Below are 25,031 nucleotides of genomic sequence, written 5' to 3' on the forward strand. Positions count from 1 at the left end.
TGGAAAACAAATATACACTGAGATACTTGATCAATGATTGGGGCAACAGACCAATTAATCATATTAAAAGTTGATAAGGGCCTAAGTCCTTTGGCTCAAACTTGGTGATCCCAGAGACTTCTTTTTATAAAATTAGATAAAGTAGACAAGAAATAAAAGAAAAAGTCTTCTAAGCACTCCTTCTAAAAATAACTTATTGATTAAACCTAATAAATATTAAAATTAAAGATGTAAGGGTTGATAAAATTGAGATGAAAGTTTACAAATTGGTATATTTAAATGGGCTTTATATAAACCTCTTTAATTATGTTGTGGGATAGATATGTTTCAATGGGGAATGCTTCCCCTTCTTGGTATTGTAAGATTGGGCACATAAATCTGCCCCTCAGGAAATACTAATTAAACATACTAAAGGAAACCAGTATAGTTACCTGAGCCATTCAATATAAAGTAAAACTAAAAACTAATGTTCAGGGGCTAAGAAAAATAATAATAAGAGACTTACCCTGGGTTAAACTTATAACTCAAGGAAAAGAGACCTTACTAAAGGGCCTTATGCAAGCCTTTGAAGACATGAAAAAGTAAACCCTCAAGTTTTAAAACACATAACTCTTTGGAGGTCTTTTCAATGACACATGAAAGCAAATTAAGGAGATACATTTGGACTTAGGTGACACATAGTCTTTGGGGGAACTAAAAGCAACTATCTTTGTCTTACAAATCAGAAATGTAACTACAGCAAACAATGACCTGAGATTAAGCCTAATTATTAGCTCAATGAGGTAAAACTTAAAGCCAAAGAAATTTGGGGGATTTTAGAACTCAGAACTCTAACTGGTCCTTCAGACATTGTCAAGGACAAATAAAAATCTTAAAAGTCTTTTTCACAAATAGTAAGCCTTCGTGATTTGAGCAAACAAATTCAACTTATTCCAACTGTTATTTATAAGCAGTAAATTTATTTTGTAATGACTAATTCATAACTAAGTTTTAAAGTGAAGCTATGAGAGCTCTAGTTCTGTCTGCTTATAAGTATGTGTACACATTATAGATATGAGATATCTCTACTGCTAAAAAAATTAAAATCAAAGAGCTCTACTTAATTGATTTGAAAATAAGTGCTTACAAATTAAATATTTCTAAAATAAAAACTGATCAAATTGACTTTCAGGTTCACATGAACTGGAAAATATTCAATATTAAGTTAATACCTAGTATTGTTTAGTTTAGGTTTGCTCTAATTAATGTAGACATCTTTAGAGTCATCAATATTAAGTATAATACCTTTACTGTACCTAGGTTTAATGAAAGTCAAATAAGATCTTATCATATCTGTTGCAGATTTGTCAAAAAACAATAATAGTAATTTGGTGTGATAAAATTCTAAGTAAATTAAATTCAAATGTGATAAGAGTTTTTGGGTAAATGCTTTAAAAATATATTTTTAGAAATGTATACTTAAGATAATCTTTGTAAATGTTTGGAATCTTAAAATTCTAGAGTTGTGCTAAATTAAGTTAAATGATGGGAGTTTATTAAATAGCTATGCCATTTTCAGATAAAATAAGATTGAAATATTAATTACTTACCATTGACTTCCTCTTACAGAAAAACTAAAGGTGTTTAGAAGTCTTAATAAATGGTTGGTGCCACCCTGAAATATTCTCTACTATTAAGGGAAACATCTCAGTATCCCAGGAAAATTAGATGAATGTGTAAAAGAAGGTATGAAGAAAGGAATTATATTTTGTTAATGGAAAATAGTGACTTTGTCCTGAAGCTGGTTACTTCTAAATGGAAGAGAAAATAAGGGACAAAATAATATGGATATAGAAAGTTGTGGAAGGCTTGTGGCAGAGGAACCCTGAGAAAAGAGTTTTGTACATGGTCAGGATTGGCTAAGTTTAGAATAAATTTAGTTGAAGTAAATGAATCTTAGAGGTAAGCTGGTACAAGACTAGATTTGGTTTTCTCTCTGTTAATAGGACAAAGTTTTCTTAAAATGTTAATCCACCTTCGATTGTGAAGGAAAAGCCCAGCTGGGCTAACAAGCTAAGTCACAAATCTAAGTGTGATAAGTGTCAGCTTACTGATCTAAGTTCTGCTGGGCTAACTCGTAAATCTGAAGTTTAGTGTCAGTTTACTGGGCTAACAAGCTAACTCGTAAATCCAAGCTCAACAAGTGTCAGTAACGTGATCTGTTCCGAATTGATAAGCTCCAGTGCACTGATTCCTTGCTTCTTGTTGTTTGAGCCTTATTGGCTAATAGCCCCATACTTGTAATTAACCCTATAAAACCTCATGTGCACTTCTTGGAGGTGCTCAGAGCTTCGGAGCAGAAACCCCTCTGAGCCCGCCAGCGTAATAAATCTGAGTACTCCAACCCTCCGAGTGGTGCTTGTTTCTTGGCTGGCCTGTTGTTTCTGTAACACGATAACAGATTGTAAAATTTCTTTTACCCCATAAGTGATCTGTTCTGAATTTACCTTTGAAATATTTTCTTGTTAATGAATAAGTACTGTTTTACAGTGACCTATACTTTTATCTGACCAAGTGTTTTGAAACTTTAACAAGCTTCCCAAATATCAAATTTTAATCAGAATTCTTTTGACCTCCAGCTAAATCTGGGATGCTTCAGAGGGCCCCTGAAACATCCCAAAGAGAGATTTTAAACTAGTAAGTTTCATTTAGTATGTTAAATAACATGGGAACTATTGTCAAATGAATAATAAATCTTCCTAGGCTATATTGTATGAGAAAAAATTATTAATATAGATATTCGACAAATTATATGGAATCCCTAAAAATCTGGTATACCTGGAAGGTTAGCAGTCATAATTCTGGTTATTGTGACCAGGTATCTTCATCAATTACAGTGTAACTAGGTGTTTAACTGTGCTTTTAAGTCTTTTGTCATTTATGGAGTTATTTTATTCTGATGCTTTTGCAAAATGCTTTCTCTTCAAGGAGATTTACTGGTTTCTAATAAATTTCAAACTATAGCACTGGATTAACTGGATAAGAAATTTTAAAGATCAGATGAAAACTCTGATTTCAAAAAACTGTTAACAACAACAACAAAAGATTGGTTACATGGGACTGAGTAAACTGATGAATATGGTTATAATTTTTGATTTTGTCTGAAATATTACTGGCTTTTAATCTGTGTTTCCCATACATAAAGAAACCCTTCTCCTTAAGCTAATTATGACTCACAGCAATTAAGATAAATTATACCTATGTAAGCGGTGGAACAGTTGTCTTTTCTATCTGATTCCTCCAGAGACTGGAAACTCTTAGGTCCCCAGTGGCTCTATCAGATAAATTAGAAAGATCACCTCCTAACACGTATAGGAATCTCAAGGTATTTTGAGAACCTTAGAGAGAAAAGAATTCACCTAAATCTGTAAAGCAAAAAATCTATGACAAGCCCTTGATACGCTTTCCTGGTCTTAGAAAGCCTTATTAAAATTCTAGCCTGTAACTCCTCATTAAAATTTCCAACACAGCCAATTTAAAAGAGCCTATATGATCAAATAATCAGACTTAACTTGTAAACAAATTCATCTTGATTTGGCTATATTTGATAAAAATGAAGGTAACTTTAAAGAGAGAAAGATTATATTTTAGTGGATATTAAATTCTAGTTTTGTTCATTGAAGTCTATATTTAGTAAGACTCACTTCCCAAATCATTCCTTGCTGTTATGCTACATTGCTGCAAAGTTTAATTAAATTATTAAAGACACTCTAGGTTTGTTTCTGAAGCTCAGTAATCTATCCTTGGAGGAAGATCCGATGTCCCATCACCCGCAACCAGGGGATTATATATACTGAAACAGACATGACTTAAAGAACTATCTCCAACCTGAATGGAAGGACCCTTTATCAGGTACTCTTAACTAGACCATACATAGCAAAAGCTGAAGGAAACTGACTTTGGGATTAATTTCCAGTCAGAAAGAGCCCCTGCACTGGACTTGCCTATAGAGTACTTAAAACAGTGCTCAAATGGAGAAGAAGCTACCAGGCCAGGATGAGAAGAAGACTACATCTAAGATTCACAACTGACCCAAGACACTGGCCCAGGTGTGTATATCAGTTACTTTGATAATTGCTCATACCTTTGATTATGAACTAATCCAGTTGTTAGGTTTATGGTAAATTACCCATATCTAGTACTTCTGTGTTATCTTGGTGGGTTTCCCTACTCCAAGGTTCTAACTAGATAGCCCTCAGAAAATTTATACTAAAAAAGAAAATATAGTTCTATTTAGGCCACTATTGACATCACAAGATGGGAGACCTCACCTGGCCAATTAATAATACCTGCTCTGAGCCTAACCATAAATATGAATTTTCTTATAAGATCACTCAAACTCAATCAAGGCAACAAGCAAGATTTCAGCCAAAGAATGTAACCTCCCTCAATTACGGAAAGGACTTATATAGTTAACACCAGGGTATGGACATTTAAATTTAAAGACTCTCTTATGTTGGAAAAAAATTAAACTATACTAAAGATAATGAACCTAATACCACTATGAAATTTGGCTGGAGTCTTATGAACAATGTCTGTATAATGTCTTTCTTAAAGATAAGGATTGGTATAGAACAGAGTATGTCAGATGACCTGGGGATACACTGAGCTGCATCTAATTGAAGTTTTTGGCTTAAATTCTTACTTTTGACCTTATTAATACTGCTAACTATATTATTTGTGTTTTGCCTGTTTTATAAAATTGTCTCTTACATTTCCCAATGTGCAACTAGGCCTCCAGCAAGACTGATGTTGGCTAAACATCTTTGAAGAAATAGATAAAATTTATAACCCTGCGTAGAATAATTGTAACAGTGTGATTCTAGGTATGGGAATGAGCAACGAGGGGTGAACATTTCCTGGATCATAATAGACTAGTAAGACAGGTGATGCAGAGAATTTTTAGTATCAACAGATCCTGATCCAAAAACTAGCACTTTGAGTGGCATGTCAACAGAATCTTCGCCTGATCAAGGAATGAGCCTTCCTAGCACCATGGGACAAAATTGGTCATGAAATGTCTCCCAAAATATTGGTCAAATTTAGGACCAAGGGGGAGCACTGTGAATGAAAAATACTGCAAACCACATCAGTAAACAAAGAATGCTGAAGCCATCAAGTCATCAGTGGCTGCCCCACCCCCCAGTGAAGACAAGCCTGCAGCCCAGCCTCTGCAGCCACTCACAATGGTGCACTCTGAGGAGACTCAGAACAAGAAAGAACAGGACACTGGCCCTAGACAGCTAGGTGCTTGTCAAAGGAATGAATTCAGTGAGCCTACCTGTTTTCTTCCGCCTGTACATAGAAAAGCACTAAATTCTTTAATTTGAGATGCCTGTTTTTCTTTGATAACAAGTAATCTTTTATTGTTCCAACTACCTGGTCTTTGTTGTAAAGCTTCTATATATCCTAGCCCCTCCCCACCTCTTTGGAGCAGCCCCTCAGAATGATCTGAGAGGCTCGAGTCCTCCCGCCAAATAAAACATAACTCTCAACTTTTAGGCTGCGCATTTATTTCAGTCAACAATAGAAATGAGCACTGGGCAGGGGGAGAGGAAGAGGAAAGGAACAATCTAGAGCACAAGGAACCTGAGCTGTCAATCAACCAGAGTGCAGGTAATTTGAGTTGTCAATCAATCACAAAGCCAGGATATGAAAACAGCAGGCAGGAGGGAGTGGTGCCATTGTCCTCTCTTGGAGGGGCCCACCCCCAATCCTCAGGAAGTGCACTACACTCCACACGTATTTTTTACCTCACTAATAAAAATCTTGTTTATATCATTCTTTTTGTCTCTCATCAAACATTTTTTTCATGGGGGGTGACTAAGAACAGAGGTAGTTACTATTTTCCTTTTCCTGGTAACACCCCTCTCACCTTGGGGCTGACAAGCCCCTCATGGGACTGTGACCCTGCCACTTCCCACTTCCCACTCCCCAGGAGGCAGCTTCACCTTCAGTGGCTGCTGAGCCCAGACACCTGGGACTCCCACTCCCCCACTTTCCTTGTGCCACAGTGACTGTCAGCTCCTCCTCCAGAGCCTATGGCCACACTAATGGAGCCTATCCCCACGCTAATGCCCTTCTATAGCCACAGGCTTGATGCTGGCTCAACCCAATCTCGTGCACAGCTCCTCCAGCAGGTCCTGACAAATCTCCTGTCCCCACGGTGCATCTCACATCCCATCCCAACTTGGACTTCATGAACCAGAAACAAGACAGGGACTCTCTCCCACCTGTAATCCCCCAACTTTCCCCACTTTGGCTGGGCTGTCTGCTGGAAGGGATGCTTGCTGAGTCCCTGAGAGTCCCCAGCACCCCCACTAGGCGGCTGGCTCCTGGGTTCCCTGACACTGAGCACCTCAGCAGACCAGGTGACACAGCTGCTCTGGGCTTGTCCACACTCAGGTGGCTCCCACACAGCCCAGGGCTCGCAGGTGTGTGGTGCAAATCTCCATCCCCCCGGCAGCATCTGCTGGAGGAAGGAAGTTGTTACACGATGCCAGTGGTCAGCTCCCGAAGGAGATAGATCCAAAGGTCTACATGTAGGAACAGGGCCCCTGAATGCTCGGAGCAGAGGCAAGGCAGCAGCAGAGAGAGAAATTACAGACATGGTGGAAGCCTCAATACTGCACTGAATGTGCCACTGGACCAACTGTGATCTGGGGCCTTGCAGCACGTGATCAGGGGACAGGGGCACATGATTGGCAGGGGGTGGACACATGATCAGGGACCTAGGGGTATGTGATCTTGGATTCCTCTGGAGGCCTCTCTGAGGCATATGGATGGCCGTCTTCTCCCCAGGCCCCCATGTTGTCCCTCTGTGTGTCTGTGTCCTGGCTTTCTCTGCTTCCAAGGACACTTGTCCTCCCAGGATTAGGCCCCTGGTTACCTCATTTAACATAATCGTCTCTGTAAAGGCCACCTACAATTGCAGACGGAGGCACTGAGGACTAGGGCTTCAACACAGTAACTAGGGGGACACAGTTCAGCTCAGAACACCTCATGTTCACCAGCCCTGAATAATTGTATCAGGAGTCTTGCCCAGTCCCAGCCAAGCCCTCTCTCCACTCACACCTTGGTACTAAAACACACCATAAACTGGATGCCCACATCACACACATCTCCCAGTGTTGCCAGACACCAGCAAACTGAGGGGAATTCTGCCTCTTTCTGCAGCAAACACATAGTTGGCATGATCCCAGCAAAGGTGATTCTGGTGACATTTGGGGACAGCTGTGCTGTGACATTTTGGACAGTCATCAACAGTATGTTAATCACATGTGTTCAACCAAGCACAGTCCTTGTTGAGGAACCCAGGTCTCTGCAGAGAAATGAGCCCTGGTCAGGGAGCTCTGGGTCCCACCCCAGGAAGCTAGGGATAAACACCTAGGAATAAATTTAAACAAGTACATAAAAGACCTGCACACTGAAAACTATAAGACACAGATAAAGAAATCAAAGACACAAATCAATAAAAAAAATTTCATGTTCAGGCACTGGAATAATTAATACTGGTAAAACGTTCATCTAGCCAAAGCAGTGTGCACATTCAGTACAATCCCTAACATAATTCAAATGGCATTTTTCACAGAAACAGAACAAACAATCCTATCACTTGTATGGAACAACGAAGGAGCCCTAATAGGCAAAGAGAAAGGAGAGCTGGAGGCATCTCCCTTCCTGACTTCACACTACATTATGAAGCTACAGTAACCAAAACAGTATGGTATTGGCACAAAAACAGGCTCATGGGCCAGAGGAACAGAGTAGAGAGCACAGAAATAAACCCATTCATATATGGTCAGTTAATTCATGACAAAGGAGCCAAGACCACAAAATGGGGAAAAACAGCCCCTTCAATAAACAGTGTTGAGAAAACTGGACACCAGAAGCCAAAGAATGACATTGGACATCATCAACACCTCACACAAAATAAACTAAACCCCACAATTTTTCACATCAAGTCTGTCCTCTGCAGGGTTCTCTGAACATAGAACCCCTTAGGCATAAACCACACACAGGAAGCTTCTTCTTACTTTTTCCTCATCTTTCACTCCCTTGGCAGCACCTCACAGCAGGTCCTGAAGGCATCTGGCTCCTGTCTGCACGGATGAAACTAAGAGCTGCCCTAAAGCTGAAACCTTGGTGGGTCCTGAAGAGATGGAGCTCCTATTGTGGTGCAAGAAGCCAGTCCATGCAGGAGCCAAGCCCACCAGTGAAATGCACATGTGCCTTAAGGGTCAGAGAAGTGAGCTTGGCACTGCCTGCTGAAGAGATGGGAACTGCAGGCCACAACCATGCAGTTCAGTGCAGGCCATGCTCCCAGCTGGCAAAATTGCATGGCTCCACTAAATATGGAAATTCAAACTGAAATGGAGCCAAATATCCCATGACTTCTCCAAAAATAGTTAGACAACAATTACTTGGAGGCCATGTGCCATCAAATAAATATAGACACAAAATTTACAGCTTACACCAAAATTTACTCATAATTGTCCATAGACAAATTTAAATGGAAAACTATAGAAATTCTAGAATAAAACAGAAAAAAATCTAACCTTTAGTTTAGTGATGAATTTTACCATAAAACCACAAAAGTCTGTCCACAAAAGAAACAGAATTTATAATGTGGACTTAAAAAATTAAAAATTTAAACTCTGTGAAAACCTTCTTCATAAAACAAAAAGACAAGCCACACTGAAAGATATATATTTCATATATATATCTCACTGCAAAATAAATACAAAGAATTTGTACTCAAGTCATACCAAGAACTCTAAAACAAACCACCACATTAAAAATGGCTAAAGATCTGACCAAAGAAGATATACAGATAGTAAATAAACATAGAAACATATGCTCAACATCAGATATCATCAGGGAATTCCAAATTAAGACAACTATACAACTAATTTGAAAGACAATTTAGCAGTTTTTCCCAAAGCTAAACAAGTCTCCCCTTAGAATCTAAGATTAGGCCTCCAGTATTTAGACAACTACTTTGAAGAACTATGACCAAACAAAAAATAAGGATACAAAGGTCAAAGGTCAGGGGCCAGAGGTCAAGTCAAAGGACAATGGTTAGAGGTCAGAGGTCACTTATCAGCTCCACAACATACTAGATCTCTTACCACATTCAATTACAACCAACCACACAACTTTCAATAAATTTGGAAATAGCAAGCTCTTTATGAGCAGGGACTGTAATTATTGATTTCTGCCATAAAACAAAAGCATCTGTCTACAACTTTTATCACAAGGAGCAGAAATCCTTCTTGGTCAGAGGTTGTAGGCCAGGGGTAAAAGGTCAGAGTTTAAAAGGCCAGGGGTTGGATGTCAGGGGTCAAAGGTCAGCATTCTGGGGGTCAGAGATCAAAGGAAAACAGGAGCTAATGGAAAAATTCAATAACCAAAGTAGGAATGAATTTAGCAACCAAATACTTTAGTGCTGGATTATAACCAAAAGTTAAAAAAACAAAACTTATCCACAGGTGTCCATGGTGGTAAAAGTAAGTAATTATGTAGGTTTTTTATGATGGGTTTAAACAGAAATATCCTATGCAGAAGAATTCCAAATAGTTAATGTAGACACTCAGCCACCCATCAGGGAAGTAAAGCTAACTCCTCCCTCCATAAGTGCTAGTTCCCAAAGTGACTTCCTCCTAAAGAAGACACGCAGTAGGAACATGGGGAAGAGCAACTTCATTGTGGGGAAATCTGGCAAACACCTCCTCAGTCAGATGACCAAAGTTAATATCAACAATGATAAGCTGCCTTGAGAGCCTGTTCCCTTGATATACAGTGATGAAAAAGCACTGTATCTCTGTGATCTGCTTACTCAAAACCCATAACTTCAACTTAATTAAGAGAAAAACGCCAAGTAAATTCCAATGAGGGACATCCTACAAAATACCTAACTAGTTCTCCTCAACAATGTTAAGGTCATAGAACAAGGAGAGTCTGAGAAACTGTCGAAGTCCAGAAGAGCCTAAACAGACATGATGATCAAATGTCACGTGGTACCCTGGATGCATTCTGAGGAAAGAAAGAGTTAGAACAAAGGAAACCCAAATGAAATATGGACATCATTTAATAATAAGGTATCAATATTTGTTCATTACTTGTGAGATTTCTGTAGAAAACTAGAATGAGAGAAGAAAATAAAAGTGAAATAGGAGAAACCTATTGCCTCAAACTGGAAATCTAGAGGAAATGGGTGACTTCCTAGTAAAAACACACATTAACAAAATGGAACATAACTAAGGGATATACAAAAAGAACAATTAGCTACTGAAGGACCTCTTCCCTGTGCTGGTTCTCCTCTCGTTGTTCTGGGATTTCCCTCTCCTGGGACATGGAAGGGACAGAGACAGAGTTATTCAGCAGTTCCCCTAAGATCTGACTCCACTCTGTGTCTCTATCTCCCTCAGCCATGCTCCACCTGTACACCTGAGGAAGCCTCAGGGATTATTGATTCTGATGTATCAGCTAGAGCTTTTTTGATTCCAAGGGATTGGACACATTTACTCAAGGAAAATAAATCAATTTTTTAAATGATAGAAGTAAATTTATAATTGCAAGACACAGGTTTGAGTGGGTTTGGTCCTGGCAGGTCCAAGGGCTCACTCTGTTGCAATGTGACCTGGTCTCTTTCCAATCCTTTGTTCTACTAAGTGCCTTTGGGTGGTCCCACTCATAGATACAGTCTCTCTTACTGCATCCAGTCCCTCCAGCAACTCTAGGCTGACACCCACTCAATGTCTATTTTACCAGAGTGTTTCTCCTTCCCTGGGGTCCATGAAAAGTCATGGCTTTAAATGCCTTTGGCATGGGTCACATTCTCATCCTTGAACCCATCAGAGCACCAAGAGGATGGAACATAGAATTGGCTAGATACAGATCACAAGTCCATCTTCAATATGGGTGGAATGTGGGGTGCGCCCTCTGGAAATGTTTGGATTGGAAGCAGGTGACAAGCAGTTCCCCCAAGGAAAGCTGAAGTGCTGGATGTGGGCATGAGAAAAGATACTGGGTAATGGAAAGTAACTGCTTCTATATCACTGACAGCCCACTGCACAGCTGTGCAATATAAAGCCCAAAGAAGGAAGGGATTTGTTTAGGGTCAGGGGCTGCAGCCACTCATCCAGGTCTTGTGCTGTCCTTCCTTGATGGCAAGAAGCTCTTCCACTTGCTAAACAAAAACTTTGCTGTTGGTGGTAAACTCAAGGCTCTTGTCTTGGACATTGGGTCCTCACATCTCAGAGCCTGGCCCTGATTGTCCAAGTGCCTCAAAAGGCACACAGACTTCATTTATGTCTCTGGAGGAGGTAGCCCAGGAGTCACACTCACTCCCTGGCCAAATTAATCATCCATCACGGAAGAACAAATTTGCTCATTTTCCAGTCTCTTCTCTCTCTTTTACAAAGAGCAGAGACCAAATGCTGGGTGGCAAAGAAACTCAGTGAAGCAGTGGGAGCCTCAAGGGTCATTCCATACCATACAATCCACAGTTGACAAACTTTCTGGAGGCAACAGGGGCTGAGCCCTGAGTGCATACAGCTCACTGAGACTGTGTGGCCTCAAGGAAAAACTGCCCACTGCGAGGCCCAGTTGCCCCCATATCTTTTACTCTTAACAAGTATGAATGTCAAAAGTGTGTTACAACTGGAAGACCAAAGAATTGTAGGGACGCTGTCTGCTGTTTGGTTGTTGTAGCCAGGGCCACATGCAATGTGTAGAGGGTTATTATATCTCTTGGCAAGCTAAAAGGCTGTGAGAAAAGAGACATCCCAAGAGGCTGTCTACACTGCCCAGGAGCTGTTCAACTGCACAGCAGCATGGTCAGCTCAGTAATTGGCAACAAGGGCTTGAAAGGGCCCAGGCTGGCCTGAGCTAGAGAACTGCAGATGCCTGCCTGGATGGTTGGAGGCCAAGGGCTGTCCTGGCTAAGACCTGACTGTCTACTGCTCCCCACTTGGACAGGTGGGACAAAGGATCCATCCAGGCCCAGGACAGCCCAGCCAGTCTTCAAGTATGCAGCACCTGGAGGCTGGCAGGTCGCTGCACTCAGACTGTATAAATCCAAACATATCTACTGAGTGCCCAGTATGTCAGGGCTGAGTTGGAACCTGGGGCTGCCCAGACAGAGTGGGGCCAGCACCTCCCTTCCCAGGTGGGAGGGCAGAGAGACATCCTGTGCAAACTCTGAGGCTCTCCAGAACACCTGACTGAGGTAGAACTGGATTTGAAACAATCAGTGACCAGAACAGACATTTCATTCTTCTATCAGAGCCCTGTACTCTGGTGCAGATATCAATGGTCCAGCTTAACTTCCTGTCTCATGTGTGACTCTAGGCAAGTCCTATCCATCCTGGAGGCTCAGAAAGATGGAGAGTGAAGAGGGGGAAGAGAATCAGTTATGCTTAAACCTAACTCTAACCCTAACACTGTAACCTATAACCCTGATCCTTTGACATCTAAGCCTAAACCCTACCAACTCTAACCACGGACCCTTAGACCTTGGACTATGACCCCTCAACTCTAAACCTTGACCCTCTAACCCTGACTCTCTAATTCTGACCCATGACTCTAAACCCTGACCCTGATGCCAGACCTAAACCCTAGCCCTAGTCTAGCTCTGACCCCTGACCCCCAACACTGACCCTGACCCTGGATCCTGAGCCACAGCCCAACCCTAGATCCTAATCCTGACCCTAATCTCTATCCCTGACCATAACCCCTAACCCCTAACCCCAGGAAGTCTGTACAACAGGATGGGTTCTATTTTTAAGGGCCATTTGAACCTTTGGTCTGTCCAGATCTTGCCTAGGTCAGTTCATTCCCAAAGAAGTGGCCCCAGAAGCAAGGAGATTATGGTCCACTCTGCCATAGTTCGTGTCGGTGGTCCCTGACTTGAACCACGGTCTTGGGTGGGAACCACCATGGCTTCAGCCACTAATTCCTATCCCTGTCCCTGACCTTGATACTGATCCTAACAATGAAAAGTTACCCTGAATCTGGCCTCTCACATTGACTCTTGACCCTTTCCCTGACAGTGGCCCAGGCTGACTTTGATCCTTAATCCTAACGCTCTGTGACTTTTCATAAACTTATTCATATCATGTGAGCTACGGATTTGTAGAAGGCATATTCACCTTGATGCGACAGTTCAAGATTTGGCCCTTTGGAAGGGTGCAATTGGTAGAGGTGACAGCCTTTGTAAACGCTTAAGGTAGGTTTGAGCTTATTTGTCTTGAGGAAGGAGGCTGTTGACTTGAGCAGAGTGAGTGAGGGGAAGCTCAGCCAGGTTGGGTTTTGACAGATTAAATGAAATAATCTGGTACCATGAGAAAAGTAACTGTTCTGGCACAGGAAGCCCTCGTAACTCGTTAGTTCTTGTTTGCTATTACTAGTCCCAGTCTACAGATGAGGAAAATTGAAGTCAGTTCTTAGAGCAGGGCTTTGCACGTGCTCAAAGCTGCTCCTCACACTTGCTACTGTCGTGATTGGATCCCACCAACAAGTGAGGAAAGCGAGGGGAGGGACGTCTCGGAACAGGATTTCTGCAGATGTGACGACGACTGAGGCTGGTAATGACACCTGCGCGGCCTGCACCCAGGTTCACCGGCCTCCCCAGAAACGTGAATTTTGTCCCGTCCGCGCAGGCAGGGAGCCCGGCAGCCTGGTTGAACCCTCCCCTAAAGTCACCTAAGGTCCACCATGGCCCTCCTGGACCCACAGGGAACGCGGCAGGCGTGCAGCCCTGCCCGCTCCACAGATCTGACACCGTCCACCCCTCGGCCCCGCCTCCAGTGAGGACGCATCGCGTTAAGCAGGGCCAAAGTGAGATCACGCTGGGAGGAACAAGGGTCTCGCTCCACCCTTGCGTTTTCCTCTGCATCGGGACGAGAAGAGTAGCCAAGTCTGATGGGACCGACACACAGCCTCGCTCCAGAGTGCCCGTGCGGAGTCTTTGAGCAAACCGGCAACCTCTCCTAGTTGGGCAGAGATGGGAATCAAACCCGGCTCCCTACCGCCAGGCGCAGGCACGCTTGCCTACGCGGGCGACGTCACGTGGGGCGGGCCCTCGGGAGACCTCTGCGCGTGCGCAGGTCGCCGGCTCCCCAACGGGCCAGCCCCAAGCCTGGAAGACCGCCTGCTCTGCACCTGGGCCCCGCGGCTCAAGCATGCGCACTGGCGCCTGCCCGGCCGTCTCCCCTGTGGCCCGCTCTCGAGGGAATGCGGCGCGGAGCACACTGCGCAGGCGCGCTGCAGGACGCCCCGCCCCCGGCGCGGGTTCCGTCCAATCCCAGTGGAGGCGCCAGACGCCTGGAGCCCACGAACTGACAGGAAATGGCCTGCCCTGCCGGGGCCTTCGGGCACGGAGTCAGCGGGAGCCATGGGTCGGGCTGACGAGGCCAGAGGTAGTGCTGGGCCCGGCGGCCTTCGGTGGGGGCTGGGCTGTAGACAGACTGGGCGGGCAGAAAGCGCGCGCAGGCGGCCTTTTCCTCGGAGTCCGGGGGTCGTGAGGAAAAATTATTTTCAGCCGCTTTGGAAGGGTCTGGGCGGCTCCGCCTGCTGTTTGCTGAAGGAGCTCGACGTAGGCAGGGGACAGCCCTCCGAGTTAATCCTGCGCCTCCACAGGCTTCCCAGCCGAGGGCCGTCCCCGGGGCTCCCACCTGACGGTCCCTGCCCGGGCAGTTCTCAGCGGCGGTGTGCCGCGCGGGCCCGGGTGCGGGCCTCACGTTTTTCCGTCCTGACACTGGCCGTTGAGTGATGGCGTCCACCTCACCGGGAGAGGGGGACGTGGCAGTTCATTTCAGGTTTAAAAGTTTTTCGAAATTACAGCCCAGCATAGAGGAGAGGCGTGAAAAATATCCCAGAGGGGCGTGCGCCTGGGCGCTGCACGGGGGTGGGGAGGGCTGTGCGGGGCGCCAACCCGCGGCCGGTTGACCTGCCCTTGTCGCCCGCGCCCCGCGTTCCGGCCTGCCGTGAGCAGGAGGCCTGGACGAGCCCTCCACACCTGCCGGCCGCGGGGCCGCTCTGGCACGAGGCGGGTGCTCCGTGCGCCTTTCGTGAGGTGAACAGCACAGATGGCTTGCTGGGACTACGGCGTGGCACCCAGCGACAACCTCAGTGAGGGACAAGAGAAAAGCAGGACAGATGCATAGCGATCCTTTTCTTAAGCACCTCCTGTGGCCGCCGCTGTGCTAAAGAAACTCAGCATCCGAGTTTCAAGTTCCTCACATAAACTAACATTCAGGTGAAGGTTTAACCAGCTTCACCCGTGTCTTAAAACTGATGAAATACCAGATTCTGGGTGGCTTATAAACGTCGGTTTTATTTCTCACAATTCTGGAGGTTGGAAGCCCAAAACAAAGGCACCAGCAGATTCAGTGTGAGGTGAGGACCAGCTTCCTGGCTCCTAGATGTCCTCTTCCCGCTGTGCCCTCACGGGGCAGAAGGGGCAGGGGACCTCTCTGGGGTTGCTTATAAGGCAATAATCCCATTCATGAGGGCCCCACCTCCTAATACCATCCCCTCAGACATTAAGATTTCAACAAATGAAATTTGGGGGAACACAAACATTCACTCTATGGCAAGTAACAATGAAATTAAGGGACATTGAGATCCCATTTTCAGCCATTAGCTTGTTTTAAAAGGGGGCAGTGGTGCTGTCTAGTGTCAGTGGTACTGCGGAGACACAGCCCTTAGTATACTCAGAGGATAGGAAGACTAGTGGGTAAAGGCTTTGCAGTAGCCCGTCTGGCACAGATTTTAGCATATAAGTTACTTTTTCCCGCATTTTGGTCACCATCCTGGAGGAATCACGCAAAACACATAGATGCATGGACTGGGTAGTCACTGGAGACTAGATGGGGGTAGGAAAACATTGGGGGGGAAATAGCTAAATCCTGTGTACACTGAGAAATACCTGTAGAGTGGATTTCTAAAATGAGGAAGAAATGGAATTAAAATCCAGTTAACTACATCAACTTTTAAATTATTAGATACATTTATGCAGATACAGCATGATCTTCAAAAGATTATGAAGGAAGGCAAGATGGAAAAATGATAATTATAGCACTATGGAGGCTGCACAGAAAGATGTCTGGAAGCTGCCTTCCTAATTGATGACTTTCAGGAAGGAATTTGAATTTTGAGGGCAATGTAGAGGTGAAAGGACATTTTTTAATCTTAATTTTGTTTTATCTACTAGAACTATGTGATTAATACTTACAGAACTTTAAAATGTAAAAGTGAAAGTAGGGGACATTTTAAAAGTTCCATTTGAGGATCATATCTTAATATCTATCACTGTTATTCTCTCAGTTTTAATTTTTGTACTGTGGTGACTACATAAGGAGAATGTCCTTGTACTTTAGAACTTCACACTGATATATTTTGGGTAATGAAGCACTGTGTCTGAAACTCATTCTCAAGGCTCAGAAATGTCATCAGATGGAAAAATCAGGGTGAAGGGCACGTAGAAACTGTGTATCCTATTTCTGCAACTTTTAAGTAAATTTGAAATCATTTAAAAGTAAAAAGTAAAAATTAGGGGCCTCATATTACACAGGCAGTTTAGTACCCTGGATTTTTTTTTTTTTTATTAACTGTTTTAGTTGGCGCTTTGAACAGTTATTTACTGCTTTCCCACTCTGTGCCTTACCTTATGACATGCAGTATAGAAAAATACAGAGGTACAGCTCACTGCCTAGTCTATTAATAATACCTGGAAAAATGGTTGCTCAGAGAAACTGTAAATGTCATTTTTGGGTCACCCAGGGAAATCTATTAACCTTTAAAAATAAAGCCATATGCAAAGTATGTGATGAAAAGTAAACATTCTCTTACCTATCCTTCCAGTCCTATCTTTCAGAACTACTGTTGAAAAATCCTTTGTGTGATTCAGGCCAGAAATTCTTTAGACATAGGATACATATATTTTTTGACTGACAAGGTATATCTTTCACCTCTTTTTGTAGACAGGTAGGAGTCTATATTACACCGTTTCGTACTTTCTTTACTTTCATCTATCTAGGATCTCTTTCATTGTTAATACATAAGAATCTACCTCCTTTTCAATTGCTGCACAGTATTCTATTGTGGACATGAATCATAAGTTCTCTACTGACGGGCATGCAAGTTGTTTCCCACTTTTGACATAAATATTGCTTCAATGTCATTTAACATACCTTTTGCATATTTAACCAAATATATCTGATGGATTAATTCCTAGAAGTGGAATTATGTCTTCAAAATGTCGATGTAGCCAGATTGTCCTACAAAAGGTGGCATCAGTTTCCACTGACTATCAGTGTATATGAGGGCCTGTTTCTCTACATCATCATAAACACAGGGCATTGTTGGACTTACTAGTCTTTACCAACCTGCTAGATATAATATGTTATTTTCATCTCTTTATTACTGAGGTCATACATCTTTTCTAATATTCATTAACCATTTGTGTAGTTTTTGGTTAACTGTTTTCTCCCTTTCTCTGTTCTTCTGTAGGAATAATTATTTACCTTCTCTATATTGATTAATTGATTGGTTGGTTCTTATTTATTGTTTTTTTTTCTAATGGAGGTACTGCAGATTGAACCCAGGACCTCATGTGTGCTAAATATGCACTCTACACTGAGCTATACCGTTCCCCCCTTGGTTGATTTTTAAAAACTTTTTATTGTGAAAAATTTAAGTATTTGCAAAAGAACATACAGGAACATGAAAAGATGTTCAACATAGCTAATTACCAGAGAAACGAAAATCAAAACTACAATGAGGTATCACATCACACCAGTCAAATGGCCATCATCAAGAAGTCTACAAATAATAAATGCTGGAGAGGATATGGAGAAAAGGAAACCCTCCTACACTGTTGGTGGTGATGAAAATCAGTGCATCCACTATGGAGAACAGTATGGAGGTTCCTTAAAAAACTAAAATAGACTCACCATATGACCCAGCAATCCCACTCCTGAGTGTATATCTGGAAAAGATAAAAACTGATTTCTAATTCTCTAATTCAAAAACATACATGCACCCCAATGTTCATAGCAGCACTATTTACAATACCCATTTAGGTTGGAAGCAACCTAAATGTCCATGAACAGATGACTGGGTAAAGAAAGTCTGGTATATTTATACAATGGAATATTACTCAGCCATAAAAATGAAATAATGCAATTTGCAGCAACGTGGCTGGACCTAGAGTTTATCATACTAAGTGAGGAAAGTCAGAGAAAGACAAATACCATATGGTATCACTTGTATGTAGAATCTAAAACAATGATACAAATGAAGTTATTTACAAAATAAATAGACTCACAGATGTAGAAAACAAACTTACGGTTACCAAAGGGGAAAGCGAGGGAGGGATAAATTTGGATTGGGATTAACAGATACACACTACTAAATATAAAATGGATAAACACCAAGGTCCTATTGTAAGCAGGGAACTCTATTCAATATTTGTAATAACCTATAATGAAAAACAATCTGAAAATATATATGTGTACATACATGTATGTATAATTAAATCACTTTGCTGTACACCTGAAACTAACAACATTGTAAATCAACTATACTTCAGTTTAAAAATTTTCAAGAACAAAGTATAATTACCCCATGAACTCATCTTTCAGTTTTAACAATTACCAGCTCTTGGCCAATCTTGTTTCCTCTTTTCCTCACCCACTCCCTACCACCCACTCCACTATTTCATTTCAAAGCATCTCAGGCATAAAAACGTATAAATATTTCCATGTATATCTCTAAAAGTTAAATACTCTTTTCAGAAAAGTAACCACAGTAGCATTGTCACATCTGAATTATAGCTACAATAATTCCTTTGTTTCATCAGCTGTCTAGCCCATTTTCAAATTTCCCTGATTATGTCATCAATATATTTAAAAGTGCATTTGACTGAATCAAGATTCAAATATAGTCCATTTACTGAGATTGGCTGATGTATTTTTAATTTCTTTTTATCTATAAGGGCCTTTGTTTCTCACTTTCCCCCTGAAATGTATTTAAATGAAAGAAACTGGGTTGTTTTTGGTTGAAATTTCCCAGTGTGGATGTTGCTAATTGCATCTCCATGTTCCTTTAAAGTGTTCCTCTGTCCATATGTTTCCTCTGAATTGGTATTTAGATTAAGAGGCTTAACAAGTATTAGTGTCATTTTTTTTGACAAGAATCCTACGTTATATTTTTACACCAAACAGCTCATAATGTCCAGTTATCTTTATTGGGTTGTTAATGCCATTAATACTAGTTGCCTAGATCTAATTCATTAAGGGGTTAAAAGTAAGTGCCTGTATTGATTATAAGTAAGTATATATGAAATAGTTTACTGGGAGGCTTCAGAATAATGATTCTATATAGGAAAGCTATTTGTATTTATATATATTTAAATGAGACATCTTATTAAATTTTGTATTCTTGGTGAGTTTTTTTTTTTTATAAGATTCTCTAGAACTTTCTAGTTGATTATGCCATCTGCCAGTTACAGTGACTTCTGACTCCTTGTTTCCAGTTTTTTATACCACTCCTTTTTTTTTTCTTTCATTATTACATCCTGAGCTTTGAGCAGTACTAGCAGTAAGAGTGCACACCTTTTCTTGCCCTGAGTTTTATTAAAGGGAAATCTGTGGTGTCATTATACCCTTTAGGAAAAGCTGACTGTGAAGGGGCCTGATTCATCTCTTGTGCAGTGCCTACCTCAGGTGGAGGAGCAAAGGCAACAGTGCCTGGAGACTTGCCCTCAGCCCACCTCAGTTCCAGCCCAAAGTTGTCAGGTCCTTCCTCAGACTTCTCCTGCATGATTCTTACATGTTTGGTTTTGTCTCCACAGGGCAGGCTGAGTCCTCACAGAAAATTGAAGACTTGATGGAAATGGTGAAGAAGTTGCAGAAAGGTCACATGTCTCTTCTGTAACTGAGGCTCAGTCTGAGGTTTGGGGTCAGGCAGAAGTGGAATTCATTCCAGGCCCCACAATTCACAACCTTGAGATTTAACTCATTTGCTCTCTCCTACTTCTAATTTTTTGAAGTAAAAATATGACCCTATGGTTCAAAATTAAAGTGTAAGGAGATAAAGGCAGTCCCTTGATGGCCATCCATTTGGCTCTCACTGCACTCTGTTGAATCCAGGTTTTCACTTTTTCCTCCCTTCCCTGCACCTCCGCTCTGCTCCTCTCTGCTTGCTCACCAGGCACCTTCCAGACTTGTTCCTACCACAGGGAAGGCCTTTGCACTGTCTCCCACGCCTTCCGGGGGAACTGCAAGGCCTGCCCACCTCACTTGATTTGGGGCCTTCAGGAGGTCTCATCATATCTGAAGATGTACATCCCACTCCTTCACTTTTTAATCTGTTGCCCCACTATTTCTTTTGACTGCAGTTACCACAACTTGACTCTGTATTTTTGTTTATCTGTTCCTGTCTCCCCTACCCAGAATGTGAGCCCCTGGAGGGCACCCACCACTCTCTGCCCTGTCTCTCATCTTCACTCAACTTTCTTTTCTGCCTGCAGCGGGAAGCCTAGAGCCCAGGGTTGAGGTCCTGATTAACCGGATTAATGAGGTTCAGCAAGGTGAGGTCAGGACTTTGGCTTGTCAGCCAGGATCAGTTACATGATTTGCAGGGCCCAGTGCAAAATGAAAATCCAGGGCCCCTTGCTCAAAATTACTAAGTATTTTGAAACAGCAGAGCAATAAGCCAAGCATGGCTCCAGCTCAGTACAGCTGCCTTAGTCACTGCTGCCAGCTGAGCCCCAAGAGAAGGGCTTAGGCTCTGGAAGCCTTGTTTCCTGCTCTGTAAAATCTGGGCCCCTCTAGGTTTGCGTGAAGACAAATGTTAAATGTTTGCAAGAACAGACACTTACACAATGTCCTGCTCTTTGGCACAGCAAAAAAGAAAGCCAGTGAGGAGCTGGGGGAGGCCCGGACTGTCTGGGAGGCCCTGCAGAAGGAACTGGACTCATGTAAGCTTGTCAGGGGTCACCCAGAGATCCCCTCAATGTCATGCCTCCCTGAACCACGTGTTCCAGACAGTCAGCATCCTTGTGTGGCCAAAGGCTCCTGCCCCTTCCCTGACCTCAGGTCCTACCCATATCCCCACTCCCACTCTGTGGGTGAGAGTGTTCCTGAAACACCCTCCAAGCGTACTCCTACCTCAGGGCCTTTGCTAGCCAGGTTCCCCAGATAATACGGATTCCTGCTGCTTCACATCATCATTCAGCTGTCAGCTCAGATGTCGCCTCCTCAGAGAAGCCTTCCCTAGTGACCAACAGCACCCTGCCTGCACCTAGTCACATGGCCCTTACTGCTTGATGTGTTTTTCACAGCCCTTATCCCACTTCATGTGATGTCTTTATTTTTTCTCTCCCCTCCATGTAAACGTACTGGCATTCCACAGGGTCCTCACAAACATCCTTTATCAACTTCTGGGCACTTTGGTGCTTACAGGAAGTGCGCAAGAGGGGAGGGGCCCACGTTTGAGGTTAGGGGTATGGCTTTACCAAACTGCCCATGTGACTGGGCAAGCCCAGTCCCTGAGGGTGCAGTGCATGGTTCCTGATGCCTGACTGTTACCGTGTTTTCCAGTGAGTGGAGAGAAAGTGCACCTGAAAGAGATCTTGAGCAAAAAGCAAGGTAATTGCAGCTACTCTATCTCTAGGGTTCTGCCTTTGCCACCCTGCAGAAGCCCACTCTCAGTAGCAGTGGAAGCCTTTGAAACCTGAATCTCCTTGGCATCCCTCATGTGGCTTCCACCAGCCATGCAGTACATGTCCCATCAGCTTTCCACAGGACCCCACGTGATCCGGCCCATTTACCTCTGCCCAAGCCTCACGCCTTGATGGGCTCTGTGGCACCCTCACTTCCTCCCCCTGCAGAGACCCTGAGGACCCTCCGGCTCCACTGCCAGGAGAAGGAAGCTGAGGCACAGAGGTAAGAGCTGCCACCTGGGCCTGCTCTGCACTGCCCCTTCATTCTGGTAAAGAAAGTGAGGGGAATCGGTCTCAGACCCACAGCTCTCATCCTCTCCCTTTGTAAAGTGGGTGTCTTCCCACCTTGCTCTAACAGTACTCTCTCACTCAATGGGATCACCATTCATTTGCCTGAACATCAGTTAACTTCCTTCAGCTGGTTTTTATTCTGTGCCTTTTATACCTTCCACAGGCATCTTGGCTATCTGTTCACGCATCTGTCCATCTGTCCCTTCATTGAGGCATCAAGCCAACCATCTGTCCTCCTAGTCTCTCCATTCATCCATCATCCTTCCATCCACCCAGCTGTTTGTGCATCCATCTCTCTACCTCCCAAATGCTTATTCTACTCCTTTTGTGACCAGAGGCCCCAAGATTGAAACTTTGAGAAATCCATGAGATTAACTGTGCGTTTGACCATCCCCACACTGATCTCCCTAAGCTTCACAGTGATATTGTGAAGGGGCGTGTTCTTATGCCCCCGACCCCCCCCCCACAGTTACAGAGAAGGACCTCAATCTAGAAGGCTAGAACAGACTTCAGTAGAAGAAGGCAGAAGCCCTATCCCAGCTGCCTCCTAGGGAGACATTCAGAAAACATGAAGAGCTACCTTGCCTCTTGCCAGGAAGCAGACCATGCTGCAGGAATGCAAAGATCGAATTTCTGCCCTGAACTCCCAGATTGAGGAAGAAAAGAACAAACAGAGGCAGCTGAGGTAAAGGCCACTGCCCAAGGCCTGGTGGGCTGGGCTGGGTTGTAAGAGGGTAATACTAGGAATGAGGGTTAGAAGAGGAGCTGGCTGAGCTGAGGCTTGGAGGGTCCAGGTGGCAAAAAGTGCGCCCAGCAAAGCAGAGAGTGGGAGAGCTCCCCCAGGTCTGTGCGTGAAGACCCCTGGCCTGGGCTAGTTTGGGGAGGGGTGTCTCTCAGCCCATGGCCCCTCATCCTGTGTGGTTGGTCCCCAGGTTGGATTTTGAGGAACAACTGGAGGATCTGATGGGCCAGCACAAGGACCTCTGGGAGTTCCATGTGAGTCACTCAGAGCCACTCCTTCCACCTTCCACATCTTACCTGGCAGCACCAGGCCCATAACTCAGGGTCATCCTCCTGGCCTCCTTCCTCTCAATTGCCACAGCCAGCTCCTGAGCAAGCCCTGATGGCCACATACCAGAATCATGTTCAGTCCAGTTCCTCATCACCCTCGCTGCCACCTGGTCATCCTCCTCACTGGTCCTGCCTATTCATCCCTGATGCCCTCCCAGGCCTTTAGTGGTCAGGAGGAGCCCTGATGAACCACGGAAGGTGCATTCATCAGGGAGATCATGGGTGTGTGTGGGGCCGTCAAAGACACAGGGCAGGCAGTGGGGAGCCAAGCAGGCCAGTGTTTGCCACCCGAGAATCCCAAACAAGAAGACAGAGTGAATGTCAGGATGGAAGGCCTCAGTGAGGAGGTCACAGAGGGAAGAGGAGCTGCAGTGCTGGGCAGGTAACTGACTCTCCAGAGAACAGCCTCAATTTGTACTGTTTGCAGGATCCCCTGTAGTACATACTCACCCGAGGGCTGACCTCAAACCTTGCAGAATTGCTGAACTTAACCAGCTCATGAGCCACTCCAGCACTGCACCACAGGTATCTGAGGGGAAGCAGTTGCAGGCGGAGGGAATGGCAAATGCAAAGGCCTCAAGGCTGGACCATGCCTAGTAAACACAGAGGGCCAGAGCAGTAGGAAACAAGGTGTGCTGAGTAAAGACCAGATCCAGATCGACTTCTCTGAGGCACATGGGAGGAAGCCAGGATATGTGAACAGGCCTCCTTTCTACCCTTCAGAAGCCAGAGCGGCTGGCCCTGGAGATTGGTGCCTTGGACAGCAGCAAGGAGCAGTTGCTCAAGGAAGGTGAGGCCTGGCAAATGGGGTTGCCCTGCCCTGCCCTGCCCTGCCCTGCCCTGCCCATCTGTCTGTCTCTTCCTGCTGCAGAGAAGCTGGTGGAGGCAAAGCTGGAGGATGTGAAACATCGTCTGTGCTCCCAGTTTGGAGCCACCGGCTGCTCCACAATCACTGAGGGACTCTTCCTCCGCAGCCAGGAGGCAGCCGCTGTGGTGTAAGGCAGGGGTGGGGAGTGGGGAGTGGGGTGGAGGAGGGGGCTGCCAGCACTGATGGCCCCACCCACAGGCATCTGTTTGAGGAGGAGAACAGGAAAGCTCAGGAGCTCCTGGAGGCTGCTGCCCAGCGCCAGGAGCAGCTGCAGCAGAAGTGCCAGCAGCTGCAGCAGAAGAGGCAGAGGTGGGCACGGAGCCCCTCCCCCCAGTCCCCAAGGGGAAGGTGGCTGAGGGAATCTTTGCTCCTTTCCAGCCTCTGCCTCTTGGTCTCTTCATAATCCTACACTTCTTCCTCCCCACCCTCCTACCCCACCCCTGTCTGTCCAGGCTGAAGGAGGAGCTGGAAAAACTTGGGGTGCAGGTCCCTGCTCAAGGCCAGAGCAAGCAAGAGGAAGGGGCTGGCCCAGGAGAAGCTGTGAGCCTTGGAATTGGGTGCAGAGAGCAGAGACAGCTCGTGAAAGGAGCTGGGGGTGGGAAAGCAAGGAGGGGGTCTGCAGGGTCCTCAGAAGATGGTCTTTTTCGGGGAAGGGCAGGGACACAGCAAAGGCAAAGGTGTAGAGAATGGCAGTAGTGGGGTGGGAAGGGGCAGGACCCATGGAGGTGTGGGTACAGGGATGTGAGGAGACTCCCACTTCAGACCCTGACCTCCTGCAGGCCAATCCCAAGCCCCTTGGAGTCAGTGAGGAGAAGGACCCAGAACTGCCAACCAAGCAGGGCCTGATGCCCTCCTAGGCAAGGAGGACCCACTTTGCACTGGACTTACACCCTGGGCTCCAGGAAATAAAGGCATTATTTCAGTACAGCTGCCTCAGCTGAGTCTGTGCTGGGTGGGGATGGTGGGGTTATCCGTCTAAGACCCCTGGTCCCTGAGACTGGGTGAAGCCTTGGCTACACTCTGACTCCT

At 44.6% G+C, this 25,031-nt stretch overlaps 1 protein-coding gene across 7 annotated transcripts; it reads left to right on the top strand.

Annotated features, from left to right (window-relative positions):
• Nucleotides 1-14,219: 14,219 nt before the first annotated feature.
• SYCE1 (synaptonemal complex central element protein 1) lies at nucleotides 14,220-24,927 on the top strand. Of its 7 annotated transcripts, none has more exons than XM_032490556.1 (13): nucleotides 14,220-14,462; nucleotides 19,901-19,963; nucleotides 20,579-20,638; nucleotides 20,954-21,028; nucleotides 21,651-21,698; nucleotides 21,845-21,995; nucleotides 22,659-22,748; nucleotides 22,996-23,059; nucleotides 23,858-23,924; nucleotides 24,006-24,129; nucleotides 24,201-24,311; nucleotides 24,455-24,542; nucleotides 24,782-24,927. In XM_032490556.1, exons 1-13 carry the CDS (start codon nucleotides 14,438-14,440, stop codon nucleotides 24,857-24,859), a joined length of 1,044 nt encoding a protein of 347 aa, XP_032346447.1. In that variant the 5' UTR covers nucleotides 14,220-14,437; the 3' UTR covers nucleotides 24,860-24,927. The 7 variants fall into 7 exon arrangements, with proteins under 7 accessions (XP_032346447.1, XP_032346448.1, XP_032346443.1 ...); XM_032490557.1 differs by having other exon boundaries at nucleotides 14,244-14,462; nucleotides 21,941-21,995; XM_032490552.1 differs by lacking the exon at nucleotides 22,996-23,059 and having other exon boundaries at nucleotides 14,306-14,462; nucleotides 24,011-24,129.
• Nucleotides 24,928-25,031: the final 104 nt, after the last annotated feature.

The sequence above is a fragment of the Camelus ferus genome, chromosome 11 (assembly GCF_009834535.1).
Source record: "Camelus ferus isolate YT-003-E chromosome 11, BCGSAC_Cfer_1.0, whole genome shotgun sequence".
In the NCBI taxonomy this organism is placed as follows: Eukaryota; Metazoa; Chordata; class Mammalia; order Artiodactyla; family Camelidae; genus Camelus; species Camelus ferus.